This window comes from Nelumbo lutea, chromosome 2, assembly GCF_056320005.1.
Source record: "Nelumbo lutea isolate HS-2025 chromosome 2, American lotus-T2T, whole genome shotgun sequence".
In the NCBI taxonomy this organism is placed as follows: Eukaryota; Viridiplantae; Streptophyta; class Magnoliopsida; order Proteales; family Nelumbonaceae; genus Nelumbo; species Nelumbo lutea.
This window is the reverse complement of record NC_142685.1, coordinates 98,801,129-98,825,582: the sequence shown is the minus strand read 5'-3', so window position 1 is coordinate 98,825,582 and position 24,454 is coordinate 98,801,129. Positions and strand designations below refer to the sequence as shown.

The following is a 24,454-nucleotide window of genomic DNA, read 5'->3' as shown; positions in this document are numbered from 1 at the left end:
CACTCCGATGCTTAAGTCAGAGGTTTGTTTGTGAAATCTCTTTGAAAGGTTGAGAGAGCTAGAGAGTATGTAATCGCGTGTACCTTTTTTAGGTGAATATGAGAGCCTTTCATATGCACTGGCAGTCAGAGCCCTCTGGTAATGGGCTTTAGCTTCTCGTGGAACCATTTCCACGTTGTTGGGTGCATTAATACATCGGTTACGAGATCTACGCAGAGGTAATGGTCTACTTGAATAACTCCAAGGCATGTGATGCAGAAGGCTTGTCTAACAGTCGAGGTATCAGCGCTCTAGGGATCTTGGCTTGGTAATGTACCGCTGGAGCGGGTCAGGGGGCTCTTCCTCGTAGGTCACACTGGGTCCTTAGAGCTTGACCGGTTTCTAGGATAGGTTGTCGTAATCTTATAGGACCTACTAGTTTGGCCTTATTGAGGTGGAGGTTGGCCTGGACAAGGTGCTCCAAGCTGACTTGCCAAACTGGTTTGTTTACTCAGCGTTGAGGTGTCACTCAAGGGCCACATGTCGCAACATGATTGGGAGGACCAAATTACCTCTCATCACAATGGAATGGCAGAAGAAGAGGCATGTAACTAATCTTATTTGATGATGATGATGATGGTATGCCCTAACAATATTTCATCATTATTACGTGAAAAAATTATATATTATATAATATTCCCCCTTTCCTTCTTTCATTCCCCTTTATCTCTTTTCTCCTTAAACCTCTTTTCTTTTTCCTTTACCCCATCCTTGTTCTCTCATTTACTCTCTCTCTCTCTCCCCTTTTCTCAACCCAAACCTCCTATTGAGTTACATAGTAAGGTTCTATTTACCACTAACCCAAATCATGCTAAAGTGGAAATTTTCCTCCATAAATCTCTCTCTCTCTCTCTCATTTATCTACCTCCTTAACCCACGTCATTGTCCTCTCCTTACTCCCCGTAACTATCTAACGTCAATTTTCAAAGGCAATATTCTTATGATAACTATTCCATTTTTCTAAGAATGAAGGCATGTTGGGAATTCAGTTATCTTCTTTAAAAGTCATGCTGAATTTGCAATATTTGGTTCTCAATAAATTGATAAGCGTTCCTCAATAACTCAATTAATTATATTATGATTTTATTTGAACATAATACAATGGAGCAAAGAATTCTTAAAGTGTGCTGAAGAGTCATTCTCCCTTTATTTAATTAAAATTTCTACTATGATACTAATATTAAAAATTAAATTACTTCTTAATAAAATTAATAAAAAAGGATAAAATAATACAAGTTAGTAATTTTTATAGTTCTAATGTTTATTTTCAATAAATTGTGACCATGGAATAATTAAAATGAAAAATATATATAATAAAAAGTAAAAATTACAATTAAGTACAAAAAATACTAAATACAAAATAAAAAATGAATAAAATTGAGAATTTCAAAATAATTTTAAATTAAGTATAATTTCAAAATATAATTAATAAAATTAATGGAATAACCCTAAGAATCAATAAAACTTAATTAAATTAAATTAATTAACTGAGGTTGATTAAATAGTTATTAGTTTCTTAATTACATTAATTAGCTTAACAAATTTAGTTCACTTAGAAAATGATTATATAATTAAAATGATTACTTGAATAATAAGATAATTATATAATTAGTTAACTAATTATAACTTAATTACTAAAGCTTATTTAATTAGTTAACCAATTTATTAATAACACAATAAATTAGTTAACTAATTAAGTTAATAATGCAATAAAAAATATAGATAAGAATAATATAAAATAGTGAAATTTTTTTAGTATAATTTTATTAATAAAGTTTTATTTAAAAATAAAGCTAACACAAATTAATACATGTTTATTAATAAAACAACAAAAAATAAGAAAAATTAGTTTCAAAATTAAATTTTATATTTTGATTACTATTTAGAGTTCATCTAAAAAATAAAATGACCCTAAAAATTTTGTTAATAGAATTAAAAAATTAACAAAATTATTAGTCATAAACTTAATTTATAGGGTAAATTACAAAGACCCCCTTGTACTATGGGGTTTGTAACAAAGATCCCCTGTACTATGACCATGAGACAAAGACCCCCTCGAGTATTAAGTAATGCATTAAATTACTGAAATACCCCACTCAACTTTTTCTATTTTCTTTTTTTATCCTTTTTCTCTTAAAACCTATTTAACCTATTGTTTTTCCTTTCTTCTCTTCTTTTCCCCTCCCTCACCGTACTATGACCAGCAGAGGGACTTGTAGTTGAGGGAGCCCAGTTCTATCTGGGCTGACTTCTGGTCCTATTACAAAACAAAACTATACACATATATCAAATTATCAACGCGTGACTCACTGAGTTAGGTGGGCAAAATGGGTTGTTGCCTAGCTTAAAGTTGGTTTTCTAAATTATAGATCAGGTAATGACATGTTTTCTTCTTTTTTTTTTTTTTTTTTTTTTTTTCTCTCTCGCTTTCTCGATAATGTGAAGTTGCAGAGAAAGAAGTAAGATAATGTGCAATGTGTCGGAACGAAGATCGGATTTTTGTGAGGTCGACGGAGATGTTAGAATTCAGGCAAACTCCTCCATCATCTTTGCTGTTTCACCATCTCAAACGGGTATTCCGGAATCGGCAGGAAATGACTCAAGGGCTATCCGACCCTATGCTTGGAAAGGAGATAAAGCTGCGATGGGAAGCGTTAACCAGTTGTGGGTGAAATCATTTGCTGGTCATGAAGAAGCAGCCCCTCAGTGCACGCTAAATCACAACGTTCCAGCCATAGTTTTCTCCACTGGTGGATACACTGGTAACAATTTCCATGAGTTCACCGACACACTAATTCCTCTTTTTATTACTTCTCGCCAATTCAACGGAGAAGTTCAGTTCGTCGTAACCGATTACAAAGCTTTCTAGGTGAACAAGTATCAAGTAACCGATTGCAGCACATGGATGGTTGAAGTCACCGTCCTTCCGTCCTTTTTTTCTCTCTCATTCTTTCTCTCTCCCAACTCTCCTCCTGCATCACTTACGCAGCCGGAGCCGGAGCCGCCTCCCCTGCAACATCGGCGCACTACCTTCTTTCGCCTTTTCATCGCCGCAATTTTTGCTGTGTTCCTCATCATCGGCGCCATCACTTTCATCGTGTGGCTCGTTCTCCATCCTCATGTACCTGAGTTCCGAGTCGATTCAGTCTCCGTTTCCTCTTTGAACATCAACAATTCTCAGGTCACCGGCAATTGGGAAGTCGGCTTCACTGTCAGGAACCCTAACAAGAAGATGAATGTTCACTCCGCAATTTCACGGTGGCGGGGCTGCGTTTGAGGACGACTTGAAAGTTTTTGGTTAGGGAAGTAGGCAAATGGAGAGACAGAGAGAGAGAGATCTGAAGAAAGCAATAACGGAGAGAGAGATCAGGATTGAATTAAATGGATTCAATCCCGACGCTGTTAAGGGGAAGGGCAAGAAGAGAGATCGGGGGAGAGAGAGAAGAGAGAGAAATGTGAAGGAATAGAAGGATAGTATCGGAAGGTCGGGGAAGATGAACAGTGTGGGGATTAAACAATATTGTAACGGCATTTTGGACGGATTGCTAAGGGAAGGGGGTTTTTGTCTCATTGTCATAGTACAGAGGGGTTTTCTCGCAAAACAAAGTACAGATGGGTTTTTGTCACATACCCCATAATACAGGGGGTTTTTGTCGCAAAGCAAAGTACAGAGGGGTCTTTGTCACAGACCCCATAGCACAAGGGGGTCTTTGTAATTTGCCCTAATTTTTATTAATTTAAAATCCCCTAATCCAGGAAATCAAAATTTAGTAAAAGTCAAAACAATTTAATAAAAAAAATAAAAACTAATACAATTAGGAAAGTCATAATTCTATTTCTTCGGGTGCAACTTGGTTGAGTTGGATTGGGTTGAGGATCAACCCAAGCCCAATCGTAAGTCTCAAACCTCGACCTTAGGCTTAGCCCAACTCAAGGTTAAGTTTGAGTGTACCAATTGAGGCCTAACTTGAGGTTATCGCAAATCTCGGGTTGGACTTAGGCTTGGGTGTTTATAGCCCAATTTTTAGGTAGAAGAGATTGATGATATGCAAATATGTATGTCATAAAATGTTGGGTGGGCTCAAATTGGGTCGGCTCGGGTTGGGCCAGGTGATCCGAGGGCTCAATTCATACCCAACCTGAATTTAGGTTAGGCTTAAGCATTTTTACCAAGACCAACTTGAAGTTCAAAAACTTGAGCCCAACCTATGCAAAAGCTTTGGTTGAGTTGGGTAGCGCTCGGATTAGACTCTTTTAAGTTGCACCCCTATCTCTTTTTACTTTAAATTCTTTTAACAAAGCCTATGCATTGTACGGGTCCCTGCTAGTTAATCTATATGGTAAGACTTGAACTAGACCATACTTTTAACTAATGACTTGGTGACCCGATAGGCTTTTAAAGGTCACCTGACCATGAGATTAAGTATGAGTAAAACAGTGATTGTGAGTTTTCTGATTTTTGGCCCGGTCTGATTTCAACAGCATTAATTGGAGATCGGCTTCAGTGCTCATAAGATCGATGTCGCACAGCCCTTAAATCTGTGCAAACAGTTCAAACGGTTTGAATGATTAATCGGCCGGTTCAATGGTTTATTTATCAAAATCAACAGTTTTGGGGAAAAACAAAACTAATCAGATGACCAATTCCCGATTTTTCCAGTCCGACTGTCCAATCTGATCCAGTTTTAAAAACCATGGTTAGAGGAGAATAAATTCACTAAAGAATTGTAGAGTTCTTTGGTGGTCAATACACCCAAAGCTTACTCTTTCTGTAGCTCATCCACTCCCGCACCCGCACTCTCCCAGTCTCCCTGCTGCGAGTCTAGTGTCCCAGGATTCTACGATTCTAGTATTAATTAATGAACCCTACCTGATGTTACAAGCTAATTGTGAGTTCAGATGAGTTGCAATTCCTATCTGTTTTCAATTCCAAGAAAGCATTCCTTATTTTAAGAATTTATCTCATTCTCGCAGTTAAAACTCAATAATCATAGGGTAGTAAAAATGAGATAAATTTTAAAATAAGAAATGTCAAATGCAGCCTAAATTACAATTCTTTCACGATAGTTTTGGAAATTGGACCGAATCTCATGGTCGAACCATTTGAACTGAGAATTGATCATGGCTCTAGGTCATTTTGGACCCAGGAACATACTGCTTGACCAGAATTTGTAATGGACAGTTGGACCATTTAACCCAGGAACTGATGGTCAAAGCAGAATTTGGAGTGGATTGCAACCAGAATTCAATAACACCGACACAACACACATTATGCTATTATTTTTTTATGACATATTTCTGTATGCTCACTCTCATAAAACATATAAGGGCCCATTTGGTTCATAGGAATAGGAATAGGAGTTTGGAATTTCGATTTCAATTGTTTGATTGGGTGGAATTGGAATCTTATTTCCATTCTTGGTGAAATGCCATTGCCCCATTTAAGGGGATGGTCATTCTCTCCCCCTTTTTTAAGAACTAACTTCCATTTCACCTGATTCTAATTCCTATTCTGATTCTTGTTTGAACCAAACAGACTATAAGAATAGAGCATTCTAATTCCAATTGTGAACCAAGCGGACCCTGAGACAAACTGGCTAGGAAGCAGAGTTTGAGGGATGTTAGACTCGGATTGGATTAAAAAATGGAATGCTTTATGGCCAGACCACGATTTTTTTGTTAATCGGATGAATAGCTCGTTCAACTCATGAAAACTGTCATTTAACTAGGACCTGGAAAGGCCACCCGTTTCTAGTTTTTATGGTCCAACCATCCAGTCTGATCCAAGCATTACAATAGTGGTTTGAATCAGGCCAAAAGTTATTAAACCCATGGTTTTCAAAACTGGACCAAATGGGATGGTCGGACCGGAAAAAAACAAGAACCGGTCAGGTGACTGGTTCTGTTTTACCCCAGAACCATTATTTTGCCAAAAATCATTGATTTGATCAACAAACCGCTAACTCAGGTGGTCAAACCATCTAAACCATTCGAACCATCTAATGGTTTTGACCATTTTTAAATTTTTTTGTTAGAATGGACTATCCATTTGATTCTAACGATCAGACCATTCAACTCAGGAACCGGACCCTGACTGATTCATTGTCCGGTTCGATTTTAAAAACCCTCATTAAACTATGCATGTTTAATTATCATCCTGTGCTTGAATGAATACAAAGAAGTAATTGAGGAACCAAGACTTTTGACAGATATATTCATCATTACTTGACGGTGGCTATGCACATGGTGTCCGTAGAAAGATTGAAACTGAGCTGCTAAATTCCGACAATGATCAATTAAGAACAGTTGAGGACCTCCAAGGCTCTAACCTCACCAATAAGGAAAAAAGAAGAAATTATTTCGCTCCATCTCTTCTTATAAAACGAACATCATTTGTATTGGTGGCATAGCAAATTTTGATCTGCGTTTTCTTTACTACTTTCTCTTCATGGCTGTGTTCAGTGCAGTGCTGCTTCTTGGGCTGTTAATGGCTTCCTCAAACATTGCAGGTAGATCTCTCTCTCTCCCAACGCCCTCATCTACCTACTAATTAGAGGCTCTGTCTGACTTCTTAATTCCATTGGTAATTATAAATTTCTTCAAAGTATATTCAAATTTTTGCGGCTTTAGTTGTTTTATATTAATTTAGTAGAATTACTTTATTTATCAAAAAACATTGTTCACTAAAATTTACTTCAATCTCTCTTACATGGATTTATTCTCCAGAAAATTCGAAACTTTTAAATTCGGTGCTCGAATCCTCCACACCCAGATCTCAGTAACCTAAGAATTGGTTCTACCAACTGATGGGAAGGGGCTAAGGCTGCATTTGGCATCTCAGTAACCTAAGAATTGGTTCTACTAGCCTACGTCGTCTGGTTGGTTGTAGCAGAGATTTGAGATCGAATAAATGTAAAACAAAAAATTACAAAATAAAATCACAATTGGTTCCAAAAAACCAAGTCCAAATAGCATTTTCTTGTTCTAATTATCGCATATATACCGATCCCTTCCCAATAAGGACCTTAAATCTGATGTTAACTTGGTTGTAACTGTGGTCTTGAACGAAGTATGTTTATTTTCTCTGAGTGAGGGAGGAGTTATACCAAACTGGACTTACCACCACCTGAGGTTGCGTTCGTGCTTTTAAAGTCCAAAAGCTGAAAGGCACAAAACCCAACTTTTGGCTTTATGTTTAGGGGTTAAAAAGGAGCTCTGATTTCCTACCCACATGAACTTTATGTTTAGGTGTGGATAGAGATGTTGTTGGTGGAAGGAGATCCAAAGTAGTTAAAAAGTATTTTTGTTTTTGTTTTAGCTCCATGGAGCAATACCATGGTTTTTAAAATCGGACCGGACCGGAAATACTAGGAATCGGTTCTCTGACTGGTTTTATTTTCTTCCAAAACCATTGGTTTTGGTCAGTAAATCACTGAATCGGTCAATTAATCGTTTAAACGGTTTTCTGTTTTTCAATTTTTTTTATTTTTTTGTCAGAACGGGCCGACTGTTCGAACCGATAATCGGACCCCTAACCGGTTCGATGTTAAAAACCATGACCTATACAACCGGGGTAGGCAATCCCCCAAATCCATATATAATCTCCAATCAGATGGAATTTGATTCCAAGTCTCTCAATAGGAGTCCGCCAGCTATTGGTAACCTGCCATCTTGGCTAAATTGTTATGGTTGTAGAAATACCTCTTATCAGGCGCTCAAAATAAAAGCTTATACAAACGAAGCCTTAACTAGTCCATAAAGACTTGTGTTGATTTTTCCCCAAATAATGGCCACAGTCAAGTTGACCCTTGTGGACTTAATTAGTGAACAAAGTTACATCATGGTCAATAGTAAAAGCCTTGGATCGTGTGAGCGGGACCTCATCTCCAAAACTTCGTTTTGGAAGCTGTGTTTTTCCATTTTTATTTGTTATTTTTGTTTAAAAGAGAAAAAGACTTCTGGACGTTGGGCCTAATAATTTTTATGGCTCTTTTAGCGCCATCATTTACATGAAAACAAACAGACCTTAGGATTTATTCCTTTTCTATAGAAGAAAATGCAAAATATTAAAAATATTTAGGGTCCGTTTCGTTTATAATCAAAATCAGAATTGAAATCCTTGGAAATCGAAATGAAAATTAGAATTAATTGGAATGGGATTTCATTCCAATAAAGAGGAGGGAATGGTCCTTCCCTCAAATGGGGAAATGCCATTCCTGTAAAAATGGAAATAAGATTCTAACTCCATCCAACTAAACAGTTGAAATCAGAATGATTCATTCCAATTTCGATTCTAGACTTTTATTCCTGCAAAACAAATGAACCCTTAGAAGAGCTCAAATGGGTGATGCTTGATTACAAAGAAAAAAGAGTGATATATTATTATTGTTAGTATTATCTATGCTTTTGCAAGCCTATAACATGCTACTTTTCCAATAAGATGGCTACAAATGGTATATCTATTTACTGAGCTTGCCTTCTAAATTGAAAGAATTCAAATGAACCACATGCGCGGTCTCATCTGTTGGTGTTGGATACTTGGATCCTTGTGACATTACGAGGAAAGTATCTCTGTTTTACCTAATTAGTGTGAAACAAAAAGACTTGTTTGGGAGGGAGATGATGAGGAGTCCGAAGCACCTGTAAACAAAACACCTTCGAACCCTCTACCCACATGATATAACACTGTACATCTCATACATATGCTAGAAGTTTGGCACATGTTTTATTGGTAGATAATCAAGCTCAATAGCTTCTTAGTTTATTAGTAACTCCATCCTTATAAATCCTTATATATCGCATCTTACCCGTGGATTTAATATCGATCCACGGTCAAGATTTATCCCGCCTGTAAGATGAGGCTAAGATTTGTTGGAATGGACTGAATAATAAAGACCCTTTCATTTAATTTGGGCTGGTAAAAAACTTTGGACTATGTGCCAAAATTATTGTCATTATGACTTTGTTTGTTAGAGCCAGATTGCAAATGGGTACCAATTCTTAAATTCAGCCTAGTTTCTCTTTATCCATTAATAACTTGTGCATGAATTCTCTTCCAAAGACATTACAGGTCAGCTATTTTTTTGCTACTATCACTCCCATTTTGATTTATGGAAGAGGAAAAAGTCAACATACAATAATGAAGGGGAAACAATAGTCTGCATATTGGGATTAATAAATAATATAGACATATACGGTGTCCTATTGTTCACCATAATGACACATTGAAACCCTCTACCCATCCATATGGGTTGTCGCCGGAGACAGCATTAATCTTAATTAGACCCAAACTTGGACATACCGATGTTTTAACCCGTTGACCTGGTTGGTTGGACCATTCATTCTGTCCGGTTCTTATCAACTTGCAAGTGGAAATATGCTATATCATTGACTTGATCAACGATGATTCATATCAATTTGAATAGTTGAATCATTGACCCATTTGAATATTCACACGGTTAATGATTTTTTATATGATTTGGACTATGATACGGAAAAATATAATATTCGAAAACAATAGGCCAATAAATTAAAATCACAAACGTGGTAACAAGTAAGATGTTATTTATCAAAATCGATGGATGAGTTTTAATTGATCAAAACTCTTTCCCTATCATATTTTTTCCGCATCACAAAATTTTCTAAAAAATATTTATTTTGCTTTCCTAATCGTTGCTTCATTATAATGTAACAAACTGACCCATTGACCTATATGGTAGTGATGGGCCACTAACATCTCTGTCGGTTGTAACTATCTACTAAAATTTGGGCCCCCACATATTGTTCCTTGTGGTCGGTCAGAAGTCTAGAATTTATATAAATATATTAAGCTAAAATATGTATATAAGAAGGCATGAGGATGAGGGAAATGGAATTTCACAGTATTTTTTACCTTTTTTATAGAAACTATAAGAATGCCTTTAGTTTTTTTTTTTCTTTCAAATTACAACAATGCCACTCTCCTATCAACTCTCTCTCTCTCTCTCTTGCTTTTTTTTCTTTTAAATTACAACAATGCCACTCTCTTTCCTACCAATTCTGTTTCTCTTTTTTTCTTACAAATTACAAGAATGCAATCTCTCTCTCTCTTGCCATCTCTCTCTCCTTATATAATTACAAGAATGCCACTCCCTCTCCAATTGAGGGAGACCTCAGCTCGGCATCTCGACTACTAGGGGACCTACAATCAAAGGTAATCGAGTTCGAGCCAAGCCGAGCTTGAACTTCTGAGCTCAAGCTCAAGTCTCTAATTTGAATTGAGCTCGAGTTAAATAACACCTCGACCACTGAGGGGGACCTTAGTTCAGCACCTCAGTCACTGAGGGAGATCTCGACTCAGACTTCGACAAATAAGGGAGACCTCAACTCGACACATTGTCAACTAAGGGAGACCTTAACACCTCGCCTGATAGGGAAACCTCAACTCAACACATCAACAGCTGAGGAAAACCTCGATTTGGTACATTGGAAATTGAGGGAGATCTCGTCTCAGCACTTCGAATGCTTGAGAGACCTACAATCAAAAATAGCCGAGCTCAAACTTACAAGCTTTTGACTTGAGCTGAGTTGAGCTCGAGCTCGAGCTCAAGTCTCTAATTTGAATCGAGCTCGAGCCTGATTGTTTATGAGCGAGCCCCTACGACGCAAGGCCCCCTTCGCTACTTGTCCTTTATGCATGAATTGAATAATATCCAAAAAGGTAAATAATATTTACCACCACACAAGGTTTTAAAAACTGGATCGGACATGAAACCATTATAGGGACTGGTTCTTGAGTTGATGGGTCCAACCATCTAGTTTGAATGGATAGCCTAGACTTAAAAAATTCAAAAATAAGTAAAATAAAAAATACCAAAAAACATTGTCCAGATGGAGAATTCGACCACCTGCAGATCCTCAACCAAATCAACGGTTTTTTGCCAAAAAACGGTATTAGGGTGAAACAGAACTGATTACCTAACTGATTCCCAAGTCAATCAGTCCAACCGTCCGGTCCAGTCCGATTTTCGCAACCATGCCACCACAATCTCCTTCAGTAGCAGTTAAGTCCTTGGTGTGACATAAGCTCTGTAACATGAAAGGGTTGGCTTGCTCTGGCCAACCCATCAGATCATTTTATACCGTTAAAGTTGAACTTAACTACCATCAGCTAATCCTCGCTGAATGCATTGCAGGTGCACAACAAATTGGTGTTTGCTATGGAATGCTAGGAAACAACTTACCATCCAAAAATGAAGTTGTGGAGCTCTATAAAACAAACAACATACAGAGAATGAGACTCTATGATCCAAACAGAGAAGCTCTCCAGGCTCTTAATGGCTCCAACATCGAACTCATGGTGGGCATCCCAAACGAACAACTTCAACTCATGGCATCCTCCGACCCCACTGCTGCATATTCCTGGGTCTTTGAACATGTGTTTCTCAACAGAGATGATGTTAAATTCAAGTACATCGTCGTTGGAAATGAAGTCAGTTTTGCCGAATTCAAATACATCCTCCCTGCCATGAGAAACATTTACAGTGCACTTGAATTAGCTGACTTACAAAACCAAATCAAGGTGTCAACTGCAGTTTTCTCTGGGCACATTTCTGAAACCTACCCACCTCGGAATTCCGTGTTCAATTCTCAAATTCGGCCATTAATGGGGGAAATCGTTGCCTTCTTGGTCGAAAAACAAGCACCACTGCTTGCTAATGTGTATCCCTTCTTCGCTTATCTGAGCAATCAAGATCAGATACCGTCTGAATACGTCTTCTTTACATCCCCAACAGTGAATGAAATCGGATACCAGAACCTTTTCGATGCCATGCTTGATGGTTTCTATTATGCTCTTGAAAAGGAGGGAGGGTCCTCTTTGGAGATTGTTGTATCTGAAACTGGTTGGCCAAACGCAGGTGACTCCATATCAACCACAGAAAATGCACAGAAGTACTACTCCAACCTGATTCGGCATGTGAACTCAGGAAAGGGTACTCCCAAAAGGCCTGGAAAGACTATTGAAACATACCTGTTTGCAATGTTTGATGAGAACCAGAAGCTTGGAGATGAGAGGGAGAAACACTTTGGGCTTTTTTCTCCAAATAAAAAGCCTAAGTATCAAATCAGTTTTCCATAGAGTAGAGTGACTGCAGAAGAATGTGACAAGGGGTCCTGATCTAATGTATCATCTTAAATAAGGGTTACTACTTGAATTCTTGTGCTTGTATCGATATCCCCTTACTGAAGTCCAGTAAAACTTGTAATTTGTCTTGGACGGTGGTTTGAATTTCTCCATTAATGAATTGGAATAAAATCCTCAAGGCATTTATGCTTAGGGATCGTCTCATTATTGTATATTCAACAAAACACAATCATCAAACTGGTTTGCTTTTGGCCATGCGCATAGGTAACTCTCTACTTTACTAACCAGTGAAAAGGGTTTTGACATGTATAGATCTAAATAGTTATAATAAAAGAAAAATAACTCGACTTGGTCATTTTGGGAGTGTTCTATAGCATAGATGAGAAATTGGGTAATGCATCTTCATCTTGTGGTGTGGATGATAACAAACAACACCCAAATACACCCTAACAAGGTAGTTGCTCTACACTGTAAACAAAATGTGTGGATTGATCCACACATCCGTGGGCATTCTGCAAGGTGTGGCATATTTCAGTCTATACATTGTATTTGATTGTATGCATCTCAACTACAACATTTGAGATAATCTATGTCGTTAATCATTAGAAAAACAATATATTATTTTTGTAATATACACAATAGAAAAATATTAGTAAATTGCTAAGAAATTTAATAGTTAATAGAAAATAAATATTAGTAATAATTAATAATATTAAATAACAAATAATGATATTAATATTAATTAAAAATGGGTAGTAATATTAAGGGTAATTGATAAAATTAATAATTTTAATAATATATCATTATAATTAATAATATCAATAAGAATTAATATTAATTATTAATATTAATAAAAGTAATATTTGAAAATTAATAATTAATAAAATAATAATAATAATAATTAATCCAATTTGATTAATAATTGGATTGGATTCGGATTTGACTCCATCCGATCTAATTAAAATATGAAACCAATTATTATAATATTTATTAATTTTAATATATAAATTTTATATTATTATATTTAAAATTATAAAAATATATTCTATATATTATATTCTATATAAATTTATATATAATAATTTAGTATGTTATATTTATATTAATTTATTATATATAAATTTGAAAATAAATGAATTTTATTTTTCTAGTATTTTAAAAAATTTATAGTGGAGTCGGATTAAATTTGAATCCAATCAGAGTCCGTTAGGATTCGAATTCAAATCCAAGCCGATCGGATTCAGATGTAGGTTCTCAATAATCAGATTGAATGTGGGTATTGTTGCCTCCAATCTGAACCAATCCGATTATAGCCATAGTTCAAATAGCAAAGAGTAACAATGACGAGTAGAGAAGAATAGAAACGACGAACTCACAAAGAAGTGTTGCAAAGGTAAAAAAGAAAAGAGGTCTTATATTAGGGTTAAACATCCATGCGAAATATGAGATCGTTATTCTATATGCAAAATAGTGTGGTATAAATGCTACCATGAAATAAACCCATGAATGAGAAAATAGACTATGAGGCGAAGCAATCCATGAGATAGCATGGATCGGTCCACACCACACAGCCAACCGAATGCATGACACAAGTGGTGTGAATTGAAAGTAAATATATCATGGTCAATCTACACCACTGAACACCACCTTTATGTTGAAAGTGGATTTAGCTAATTAGGCATATGATAGAGTTGCTTTGCATTTCCTTCGTTTTTTTTTGTAAAGAAAAATCAGAATTTAGAACAGGATTGGACTACAAAAAAAAATCACAAAGCTTCACATAACAAGCAACAGTCTTCGCAAAACCTAGTCTAAAACAACAACTGAAAAAGCATCAAAACAAACCATTGATCACCGGAACTCTCAAAGCCCGTCCAATATGGACAAGACTAGCAGCTGGCCTTAACTCTTCCTCCTCTCCCACTACCCCTTACCGCCTTCTTCCCTCTAACGTCTTCTATCACTGTGTCATCCACGTAAAACTGTTTGAACGTTCACAACTTTCTACTTTTGGGGAGTCCACAGAACTTGAACCCCCCACTACCTGCCAAAAAGTCGTCTTCATCACTATCAGCTCTACTTCTCTCTCGTGCCTTCTTGGCTTCCATGATTCCATCTCAAACCTTCATAAGACTTCTCTAGCGAATTTTTCCCCACCCAAGAAATGCAAGCCCAGCAAGGCAGCGACATTGCCACCTGAAAATCCTTCTCTACATGGATTCTACAGACATGGACTCTTCCTCTGCTACATCCTTCTCTACCTCTTTGCTTTGCTCTGGGTGGGCTTCCTCTAACAAAAATCTAGGCTGTATCAACTTCTTTCCTTTTCTCCCCATTGAAACTAAGGCAATAGCCTCCTGTTCTTCGTCTTCCAAGATAAGAAAGGAGTTCGAGTCCTGATTTCCAGAGACTTTTTTCTCTAACTCAACCCAATATCACACTCTCCTATCTCCGTGCTTCTTGCAAAGCAACCTCAAACCAGCCCTTTTTGCATTTCCCCTGGCTAGAAATAAACTTCTCAAATTCCTGATCAACATGGAGTGCAATTTGGCTCGTCTAGGAGCCGTGGCTGCTTTTAGCCGATCCCAAATTGTTGAAGTCGAGACAAGCATTAGGGGTGGCTACAAGTCGAGATTCTCATGAGCTATTTGAGTTCGGTTTAGATTCATTTAAATCGAACTTCGAGCCGAACTCGAATCTAGTGAAGTTTGACTCGTGAGGCTCGCGAGCCTAGTATAATAAATAAATATTTTTAATATATACTTGCATACATAAATATATGCATATGCATATAAATATATAATAAATAAATTGTATTTTATATAATAATATTTTATATATAACATTTTTATTTTTTATGTATAATAGTAAATAATTTTATAATTCTTATTGTTTTGTATGCAAAATAAAAATATTTTTATATGTATATTTTTTATTTTTTATATGTATAATAATAAATAATTTTTATAATTCTAAATTTTTTGTATGTAAAATAAAAAATATTTTTAAATGTATATTTTTATTTTATTTTTTAAATTGAATTGCAATCGAACTTGAGCTCAAGTTTCTAGATGAAATTGAGCTGAAATTGACTTCGAGCCTAATACAGTTTCAGCAAACCGAGTTCGAATAGTCAAGTATTCGACTCGGATCGGCTCGTATCAATCCCTCAAAACTTGAACCCCCCTTTTCTCGACCAACCCATCGCCTGTCACTTGGCATGGGCCCACATGCTCATCCCCCTGACTCCCTTCTTCAAACACCCAAGGCCCTATTGGTCATGTCAAAACAACCTCATGCGCTCCAGCATTAATTGGCCCATGGGCCCAAGAAATTGGTCTACACTTGGAACCTTTTGGCCTCGAGGTCCCTGCACCTGAGATTCACATTTGTAACTCCGACGAAGCCTTGGAGGTGTTTCCTAGTTCCCTGAAGGCTTTCAGGCACTAGGAATGAAGCGGTAAGATGAAGACTCTCAATCTCCATCGCTGGTTCCTCTGCTGTTGCAAACTCTCTCTAGGCCCGATGCCCACCGAAATAGAGATAGTGCTCTACCTCCGTTTCAATATGGGCTTCCCTCTACTAACTGCAATGTTTGTATCTGTTTTCAAGACAATTAGGAAGCGACCACTCGACAGAACAAAGAAGCCAGAATTCCGGTCACGCTTACAATTCAATAACCAAGCTGCCTGAGGTTGCAACACCGATATTTGAGAGCACTCCCCTTCAATTTCTCCGATCAAGCATCTTTTAAGCCATCTCTCTTTCTATCACCCGAGACCTGGCGACACAGACTCTGAACCCATTGGAGTTATGCAAACCAATGCTTCACTAGTCTCTAAGAAGCCAAAAATTACTCCCTTCGATTTCTCCGATGCTTCACCGGTTCCACAGTGTCTGGTAAGACACTAGTTCAAGGTTGGGAAGAGTACACCTGATAAGGTCTCGTTAGCTTTTCGGTAATTGAGTTACTTATCCGGGTAAATTATCTACCCGTGTAAGTGCTTCTCATGTTCTTTCCTTTCCCAGGTAAATAAGATAATGATCATTTTAACCATAAAATTCAATTATTAAAAGGGTGCATTTTTGTCCCATCAAAGTGTTGATAACTTTATCTCAAGTGGGAAAGTTATTTACCCACTTAGAAGATGGATATCACTTGGTCTCCACTTAAATCTAACAAAAGAACATAGGTTTTTTGATCAATGAAAACCAAAATCCCATTGACCAACTTTTTCCCTTCTCAAAATCCAAAAAAATAAACAAACCCTAAAAGTTAAAAAGGTTAAGAGTTTGTTGGGATTTTTGTGGCAAATCTGTCATTTTATCTTATTACTTCATCTACAGTGGTCAGCGATAAACAGAACTGGTTGCCTAATGGTTTCTGAACCGATCATGATTCAAAAACTATGCCTCGAACTGTTTTGTTTTTTTATTTGAGTAAGATATGTCTTGAACTCCCATGATTTTGTCTCCGGTTCATCCGGACCAGATATTATTAGTGTGAGTGTTCTCCATAGTGTTGAAATGCACTTCTCCGGGTAAATGCACTTATTCAAGTGTTGACAACTTTCCCTCAAGTGGGAACGTTATTTATTCACCTATGAGATGGGTATATACTCAAGAAACTAAATTTTTTCCCCGTCCCCAGATAAATCTGAAAAAGGAACACAGGCTTCTTGGTCAAGAGTTCGGCTTCTATTATGGCAAGTTGGTGCTTGCACCGTTCAAACAGCCCCATGCAACCTTACATTGCAAATATCTCCCATGAAATAAATCACATAACTATAGAAATATTCCCAATACAAGGCTGTAAAGGCTGTTGGAACAGGCTTTGCCCTGACTGAAGCCGGAATCCTTAGTCAATGGGAACCAAAATCCCATTGACCAACTTTCCCCTCTTAAAATCCAAAAAATGAAAAGACCCTAAAGGTTATAAGGGTTATGAGTTTGTTGGGATTTTTGTAGCAAATCTATCATTTTATCTTATTACTTCATTCATAGTGGTCAGAGATGAAACAGAACCGGTTGCCCACGATGGCTTCCAGGCTGATTGATCCAACCGTTTGGATCAACAATGATTCAAAAATTGTCTTGAACAGTCGAAGTGTCACCCCACTGGTATGTTAGAAGGATCATCATGGTTGCTATGGTTGCAATTTAAGGCTTGCCACCACAGTTTTTAATGCCTTTTACTAGAGAATGACCCCATACTATAGTACGGAATTAATATTTTTTGATAATTTTTATTTTGTTTAAGAAAAAACTACCTAACTTTTTATTATTATTTCTTTATTTTTTAAAGATTATTTGTATTATGATATTTAATTAATTAATTATTCTTGTTATTATTAAGTATTTAATTAATGATTTTATTATCGTAATAATTATTATAATCAAAATTTTTACAATAAAAATTTAAAGATAAATCAAAATGTAATATTTACTTAATTATTTAATTAAAGATTAATATTATTCTTAATATAATGGTGATGATTATCTTCTCACTTTAGAATGCCACGTATTTGCAAGACGGGGACTGTTGCCTGACTACTGTATAATAGATTTATTGTAGTGATAATTTTCGATCGCCGTGTGCATGATTTTGTCTCCAGTGTGAGTAGGCTAGACAGGGATTAGCATTAAATAATTTCCAAAGCATTTACGGTACAAGATGAGGACTAATTCAAATCGGATGTTTCCCTGATTTGGTAGAATCACATACGAAAAGTTTCGGATGTAACTCCACCCTCCATTGCTGGGTCGCTCGAACCATGCATCAAACATTAATGGCCGGGTCAAACTTGAACTAGATGGATTAATGGCCGGGTCGAGGACGGCTTTTGAAATATTCCAACATTGAGGCTTTTAAACTCTCGAAAGATGACTCATTGACTCGTATTTACAACTGTTGGGTTCTTTGGGCCCGACCATCTTAATTTCTATCAACCTAACTTCTAGCTTTGTCACAAAATCGCAGTCTAGGCCAACAATGAAAGTCGAACACGTCAGCACCACGTTACCAATTTTTTTTTTCTTTCCATTACTGATGTGGCAGTGTTTCATTGGGGGTCGCACAGAAGTGCTGCGTTGGTGGCAGCAGATGTGTTCTCCTTCCAGAGAACGTCAATCTCAACCTTGTTAACCTTAATTTGGATGTATATTTTACCATAGAGCTCCGCTAAAGCTGGGTAGAAGTAGAACCAAGAACGTTATAAGGATATCCCATCCAAAATGGTTGAGGGTGGGCTGCTATATGTGCCACACAGTGGCCGTGGAAATTTCAAAGTCAAGCTGTTATTGAATTTAAGCATCAATAAGAATGGTACTGTGGCCTGTCGGTTGTATGGCTAAATGAAATCTTATCTTCTCCTTCCCTATAAACAGGAGATCAATTGCATCGCTGAGATTACAGGTATAGAGCAATGGTGCAAGCTTTGCATCAAGAAACAACAGCCATTACGTCGCTGCTGCTGCTGCTACAAGGTTGCTTCTTTGGCTGTTTTTAGCTACCTCAAACTTGGCAGGTCTCTCTCTCTCTATTAATTTATAACTCCTCTCCCTATCCGTCCGCCAATGGTGATGACCTTTTCCCTTGTCTTTCTTCCCTTATAAGGGCACTACTCCATGCTTTTTGTTATAACTTCTCTATCTAATAATACAAAATACAAGGTTTTACACTCTATATATTTGTATTTGTACTCTTTTCAAATTGAGACTAAATTTATGCTTCATGTACAAATGTTTTGACAATAATGCCTTTGAATATATAGTCGAATTAAGAGTCCAAATCTCCTACCCATGCAAACTATACCCACTTTTACCCCTGCATAACAATGCAATCACACATGGAGAACATCTCATCTCCTATATGCTATTATGCAGGGAGAGATGTTCCCAATTCATGGGATAATGTGTTATGGGTAGACATGGGCAGAGTTCTCGTGGACAGGAGACGTAGAGTCGAGGTCAAGAGCCAGCAAAAGAGTAAGTTTCACTAATATTTCTGTTGGCATAGATAAATTATTTGCATTGACTGAGATCATTGTCAAGACTGTTTAGGAACGAGATGCTATAGTCTTGTAGCGCAAAAGCCAGTGCAGAGACTTCATACTTTGTCGGGAAGTCTCCAAATTCTAAAGCAGCTCGTGTATAGGCAAATCAATCTATCTAACCTTCTAATGTTCAAAGATACCAAAACAACAATGAAAAATGAAACCCTTCTGTGCTTTGCTGTTATTGAGGTTGGAGAGAGAGAGAGATTTAATTTGGATTATAAAAGCTGAATTTACAATGATCAGACGATTCAGAGACTCAATCGCTGGATCAATTATATTGCAGGTGCACAAAATATCGGCGTCTGCTACGGAGGGTCGGGAAATACGAAGAACGCGCCACTCGAAACTGAAGTAGTCGATCTTTACAAAAGAAACAACATTCCGAGGATGAGAATTTACGCACCCTACAAAGAAATCCTCCAGGCTCTCAGAGACTCCAACACTGAGCTCAAGGTAGGCGTCCCAAACGAGCAGCTTAGAGAGATGGCATCCAGCGACAGTAGTGCTGCATCTGCCTGGACCAATGAACATGTCATTCCCTACAAGGACGACGTCAAATTCAAGTATATCGCAGTTGGCAATGAAGTCAGTCTCAACCATTTCAGTGATTTCCAGTATATCCTCCCCGCCATGAGAAACATCTACGCTGCACTTGAATCAGTCGGGTTACAGAACCAGATCAAAGTGTCAACTGTTGTTTTCCCAGCGGATTTGGACATACCAAAGACCTACCCACCATGGGATTCCGTTTTCCATTCCAAAGTTCTGTCATACATGCGAGAGATCATTTCCTTTCTGGTCGAGAAACGGGCACCATTACTTGCTAATATGTATCCCTTCTACATTTTGTTCTACAATCAACAACCAGATCTCACGCCTGAGTTTGCCTTGTTCACTTCCTCTTCAGTTAATAGATTTGGCTACCAGAACCTTTTCGATGCCCTCGTGGATTCTTTCAACTATGCTCTTGAGAAGGAGGGTGGATCATCGTTGGAGGTTGTGGTGTCTGAAAGTGGTTGGCCAAGTGGAGGTAACAATATATCGACCACTGAATATGCACAAACATACTACCCAAACCTGATTCGACATGTGAACTCAGGAAGAGGCACTCCCAGGAGGCCTGGAAAGCGTATTGAAACCTACTTGTTTGAAATGTTCGATGAGAGCGAGAAGCCTGGAAATGAGTGGGACAAATATTTTGGGCTATTCTCCCCAGATAAACGGCCCAAGTACCAAATCAAGGGTTTTAATTAGGCTGAGTGACAGAAGAATCGATGTGGAACTGGGTGCTGATATATATGTTTTTCCACATACTAGAATTTGGAATAAATTTAACTTAATAAAGTTTATTTGGTAATTCTAGTGTCTCTTCTCCTTTTACATATATATATATATATATATATATATATGTAAAATTTACATTGGTTTGGTATAATTATTATCGATGTAAAACTATATTCCGATGCTGTTTTATGTATGTTTGATGGAGTGTAATTTTATTTGATAATTGCTATAAAATCTCATTAGATTTAAAGTTTTAAATTGATATGGAGGTAAAACTTTACACTCTTTCACCATCATTATTTTCAAAAAAATGATCACTTTCTGGTTTAATGTAAAACTTTATCAATGTATTTATATTCTTTCCAAACTAGACTCATTTGGGAAGAAGTACAAATACAAATATGTAGACTGCAAAGCCTTATATTTTATATGTAATTATATTATACATATTCTTATTTGTACTCCTAAACTGTGCCTTAACTTGCTGTTTTTCTCCTTTAGTCAACTTGATACACCCAATAATCAACATGTGCAACAACTTCATACGGAGGTTGTTGGCTGATTAATGGCAGCATATTTTTGGCACGGACATGCAGCAAGCCTGCACATAGTGTGGGTTGGGTCCAGGCCAAGCAAGCCGACACCCACCAAGTATAAATGTATAATATTTTATCAAATTTATATGACATTTTCAATTGAGTCAAGTCAATCTAAGTCAATTCAAATATTATAATTTTTATTTATGGTTGGTCGTTCGAACGACGTTTCAAATTAAAACTCTGATAAGAGTGACTAATCTTGTACACGGATGTTAATGGGCAAGTAAAATGGTAAATTCGACTTAACTCACCCCTACATGATTAGATTGGGGTCAAGCTTATTAGTGTTAGACAATTTTGTATGCCCTTAGCTTCAATCAGAATGATGTATTTTATGAGTTTATTGTAAATGAATAAAAGTGCATATTTGATTAATGTTCCCTTGGTATGTTTCTGTGAAATACCCTCAAACTGGACACTTAATGAGACTCGTGTTAGTTTAAAATGTTCACAGCCAGTGGGTTGGTTTGGGGAGACCTACCCTAACAAGTCGGTTGGGGTGGCCTGTCTCAGCTGCTAGGGTGAGACCCTAGGCACATAGTGTAGGATTAATTGAATTTTTGAACTGGACCAGATTTCCAGTATTGCCCTGGACCTTGGAAATTGATGGGCAAAACTGGAAAATTACACCCAACCCCTAGACTCGATTATGATACTGCACTAGGTGTCGGATTGGGCTGTCTTTGATGTACCAATCAGTGAGATCTTTAGCGGGGGTCAAAACCTGGGTATGTTGGGACAGTCTGAGAATTCATCTGAGTGGGTGATCATAGTGACAGGATCAGCACCTTTGTTGGACAAAGGTAATGATCGAGGATGCACTTTAACTGATGGAAACCAAGACTACCGGCAGTCGATTTCAATCGTTGAGATTTGTTTTGCAAAATATATTTTATATGAGATATAAAAGTATATATATTATGGTTTCTAAAATGTTTGCAAAAAGGTTTTAATTCACGGGATCCATGTAAGTAGAGAGTGCGACACTGTTCCTTGCAGCCGAGGGAGAGGTCCTCTCTTGTCGGGCAGTGTATGATCATTATGGGCTGAGAGGTTAAGTGTAAGACCATTGAGGATAATACCTGATGGGCTAATCTTGCATCTGCCCACAGTCCCTGGGTGTTACAAGGTGGCTTGGCCCAGGGACCACTTAGGGTAAATGTCGGGCCCATAGAGCCCATTTGATGGGTTTCAGGGGGTGCACTGTCCTTAACAGTGTATTCGGCCAGGCCTTGTAATAAAGGCTGGGCCAAACCTATGTGGCTGATGTGTAGATTAATGCTTGGGTCCCACGCCATACAAGGAAGCCCAACTGGGCAGCAGTTAGGAAGGTCAAGTGAGCACATAAGCTTAATGGGCCTAAAGCCCATTTCGAACTGGGCTATTTATTTAGTTAATAATGGGGTGAATTCTGAGATGGATTAGCAAATAGGATAGGGTCTTGACCCAATCCACTAAGAGAGTCTAGATCTGAATGTGATTTAGATCTACAAACCTCCTAATGAGATTAGGAGAAAACTAATCTAATCTGCAAATTAGATAAGGGTTTATCCTTATCACCTAAAGAGAACGCTGATCCAAATATGATTTGGATAAGCAGCTCCTAATTGGATTAGGAGCTAATCCTTTAGGTTAACAAAAGAAGAGGGGGGCGGCAGCCTTTAGGGGACACACAATCAGATCCCCTTCAGTGCTGAAATCAATGAAGGAAGAATTAAGCATCCCTGCAGAATTCTTTCTTGCCGCCTCCCTGCTCTTGCCGCCCTATTTTCCAGTTCGATCTCCAGTTGTGGAAGAAGTCAAGATTCGATCTTGACATCAGTTCTTTGAGAAAAAATTGATAGGGAGTTGTGCTCACGTGCCATCTTGCTGATTCTTGCGACGGACAGAGTTCTTGGAGAAGAACACTGCTGATTTTGCTCCATCCTACACTATGCCATCTTCAGTGGGAGCAGTCTTTGGATCCTTCCTTGGGCGTGAACACCTTCGTTGGGGGATACAATTTTTCCGTATCAGGTATAATCCTCTCCTACTCCTTCTGGTTCAGATCTGGTTCAGTTTATGGTTCAAGAATGATCATTGAAAATATGATTTTCTAAATAGGGAATGTGATTCCCATTTGAAGGGAGAGAAAAATTTTTGAAATTCACCCCCTTATTCCGCAATCTTTGGGCGTCCATACGATGGATCTCTCATCCCTTCAATTAGGGTGTCCAGTCATGTAAAAGTTTTGATTATTTAACCCAGACTAAGTGCAGGTTTGGATGACCCCGTTCATTGGGATATAATACCCCTACACATGTAACGGGTTATCTTGTAGTTTGGTCTAACTTCTAACCCCTAATCTTATATTTTATGATTTATTTCTATGCGTATTAATTGATTGTAGGTCGTCTTAGGATAGAGTTTTGATTATTTAACCAAAATCAGGTTCATGGTTGGCTAACCCCTGCCCGTTCGGTCATAATACCCGTATACATATAAAGGATATTACTTTCATTACTATTATAATTAATGTTATTATTATTATTATTCAAAATATTATTATTATCAATTATTATTTAATTATTAGAAACTATTAAAAACAATTATTTTGAATAATAAGAATAGCAAATTATTGCTATTATTGTTAAATGATCATAATAATAATAATGACATGGCCATCTTTGTTTTAATATACACTACTAAATTATTATGATTATTGATGAATCATTTTTTGGCTCAGAGGCCGAAGTAGAGAATTTCTGCTGGATGAGGACCTGGATGTCGAGATGACTAGGCCGAGCTAGGGGCGGACCAGGTGCCGAGCTGGGGGCCGATCAGGTGCCGAGCTAACCAGACCGAACTAGGGGCAGATCTGGTGCCGAACTAACTAGGCCGAGCTGGGGGCAGATCAGGTGGCGAACTGACCAGGCCGAGTTGGGGGCAGATCAGGTGCCGAGCTGACTGGTGGTGAGCTGGGTTGATTGTTATGCTAGGTATCTCTTTAGAGAAACCTACAAGGAATCAATGTCAGAGGACCCAGGGTGCCTAACCCGGCGAGGTCGCTCTGATGCTTAAGTTAGTACTCTCGTAGTAACTCACGAGCTAAAAATTCATAAAGTATGAAAGCTAGAACGCGCTTACTTGCCCCCGTACTCTCCCGTGCGTCATTGGGGTTGGTGCCTTTATATAGGCCTTGTTTGACGTGGGCCTCACGTACCACATCCGAGATTTCTGGGAGGTCGTGCCTAACCGGTCCGAGATCCTCGGAGCAACCGCCATGCACATTGACCATCTTCCGGAACGTTCGGTACGTGGGCCAACTTCTAAGGATCGTGGCAGTATTGGGATATGCATGCTGAATTTGT

The 24,454-nt window shown here is 37.7% G+C and overlaps 2 protein-coding genes and 1 long non-coding RNA gene across 3 annotated transcripts; 2 read left to right on the top strand and 1 right to left on the bottom strand.

Annotated features, from left to right (window-relative positions):
- Positions 1-6,440: 6,440 nt before the first annotated feature.
- Positions 6,441-12,355, top strand: LOC148872261 (glucan endo-1,3-beta-glucosidase, acidic-like). The gene is made up of 2 exons (XM_088968724.1): positions 6,441-6,548; positions 11,214-12,355. The coding sequence occupies exons 1-2, from the start codon at positions 6,488-6,490 to the stop codon at positions 12,155-12,157; spliced, it is 1,005 nt and encodes a 334-aa protein (XP_088824850.1). The 5' UTR covers positions 6,441-6,487; the 3' UTR covers positions 12,158-12,355.
- On the bottom strand, positions 9,998-11,785 carry LOC148872262 (uncharacterized). Its single transcript, XR_016107009.1, has 3 exons — positions 11,646-11,785; positions 11,262-11,540; positions 9,998-11,132 (listed from the first exon to the last, which is right to left on the bottom strand). It is a non-coding gene; the product is annotated as an uncharacterized LOC148872262 (long non-coding RNA).
- A 6,533-nt stretch (positions 12,356-18,888) lies between the features above and the next one.
- On the top strand, positions 18,889-20,573 carry LOC148872260 (glucan endo-1,3-beta-glucosidase, acidic-like). Its single transcript, XM_088973883.1, has 2 exons — positions 18,889-19,150; positions 19,505-20,573. The coding sequence occupies exons 1-2, from the start codon at positions 19,000-19,002 to the stop codon at positions 20,473-20,475; spliced, it is 1,122 nt and encodes a 373-aa protein (XP_088830009.1). The 5' UTR covers positions 18,889-18,999; the 3' UTR covers positions 20,476-20,573.
- The last annotated feature ends 3,881 nt before the right edge of the window (positions 20,574-24,454 follow it).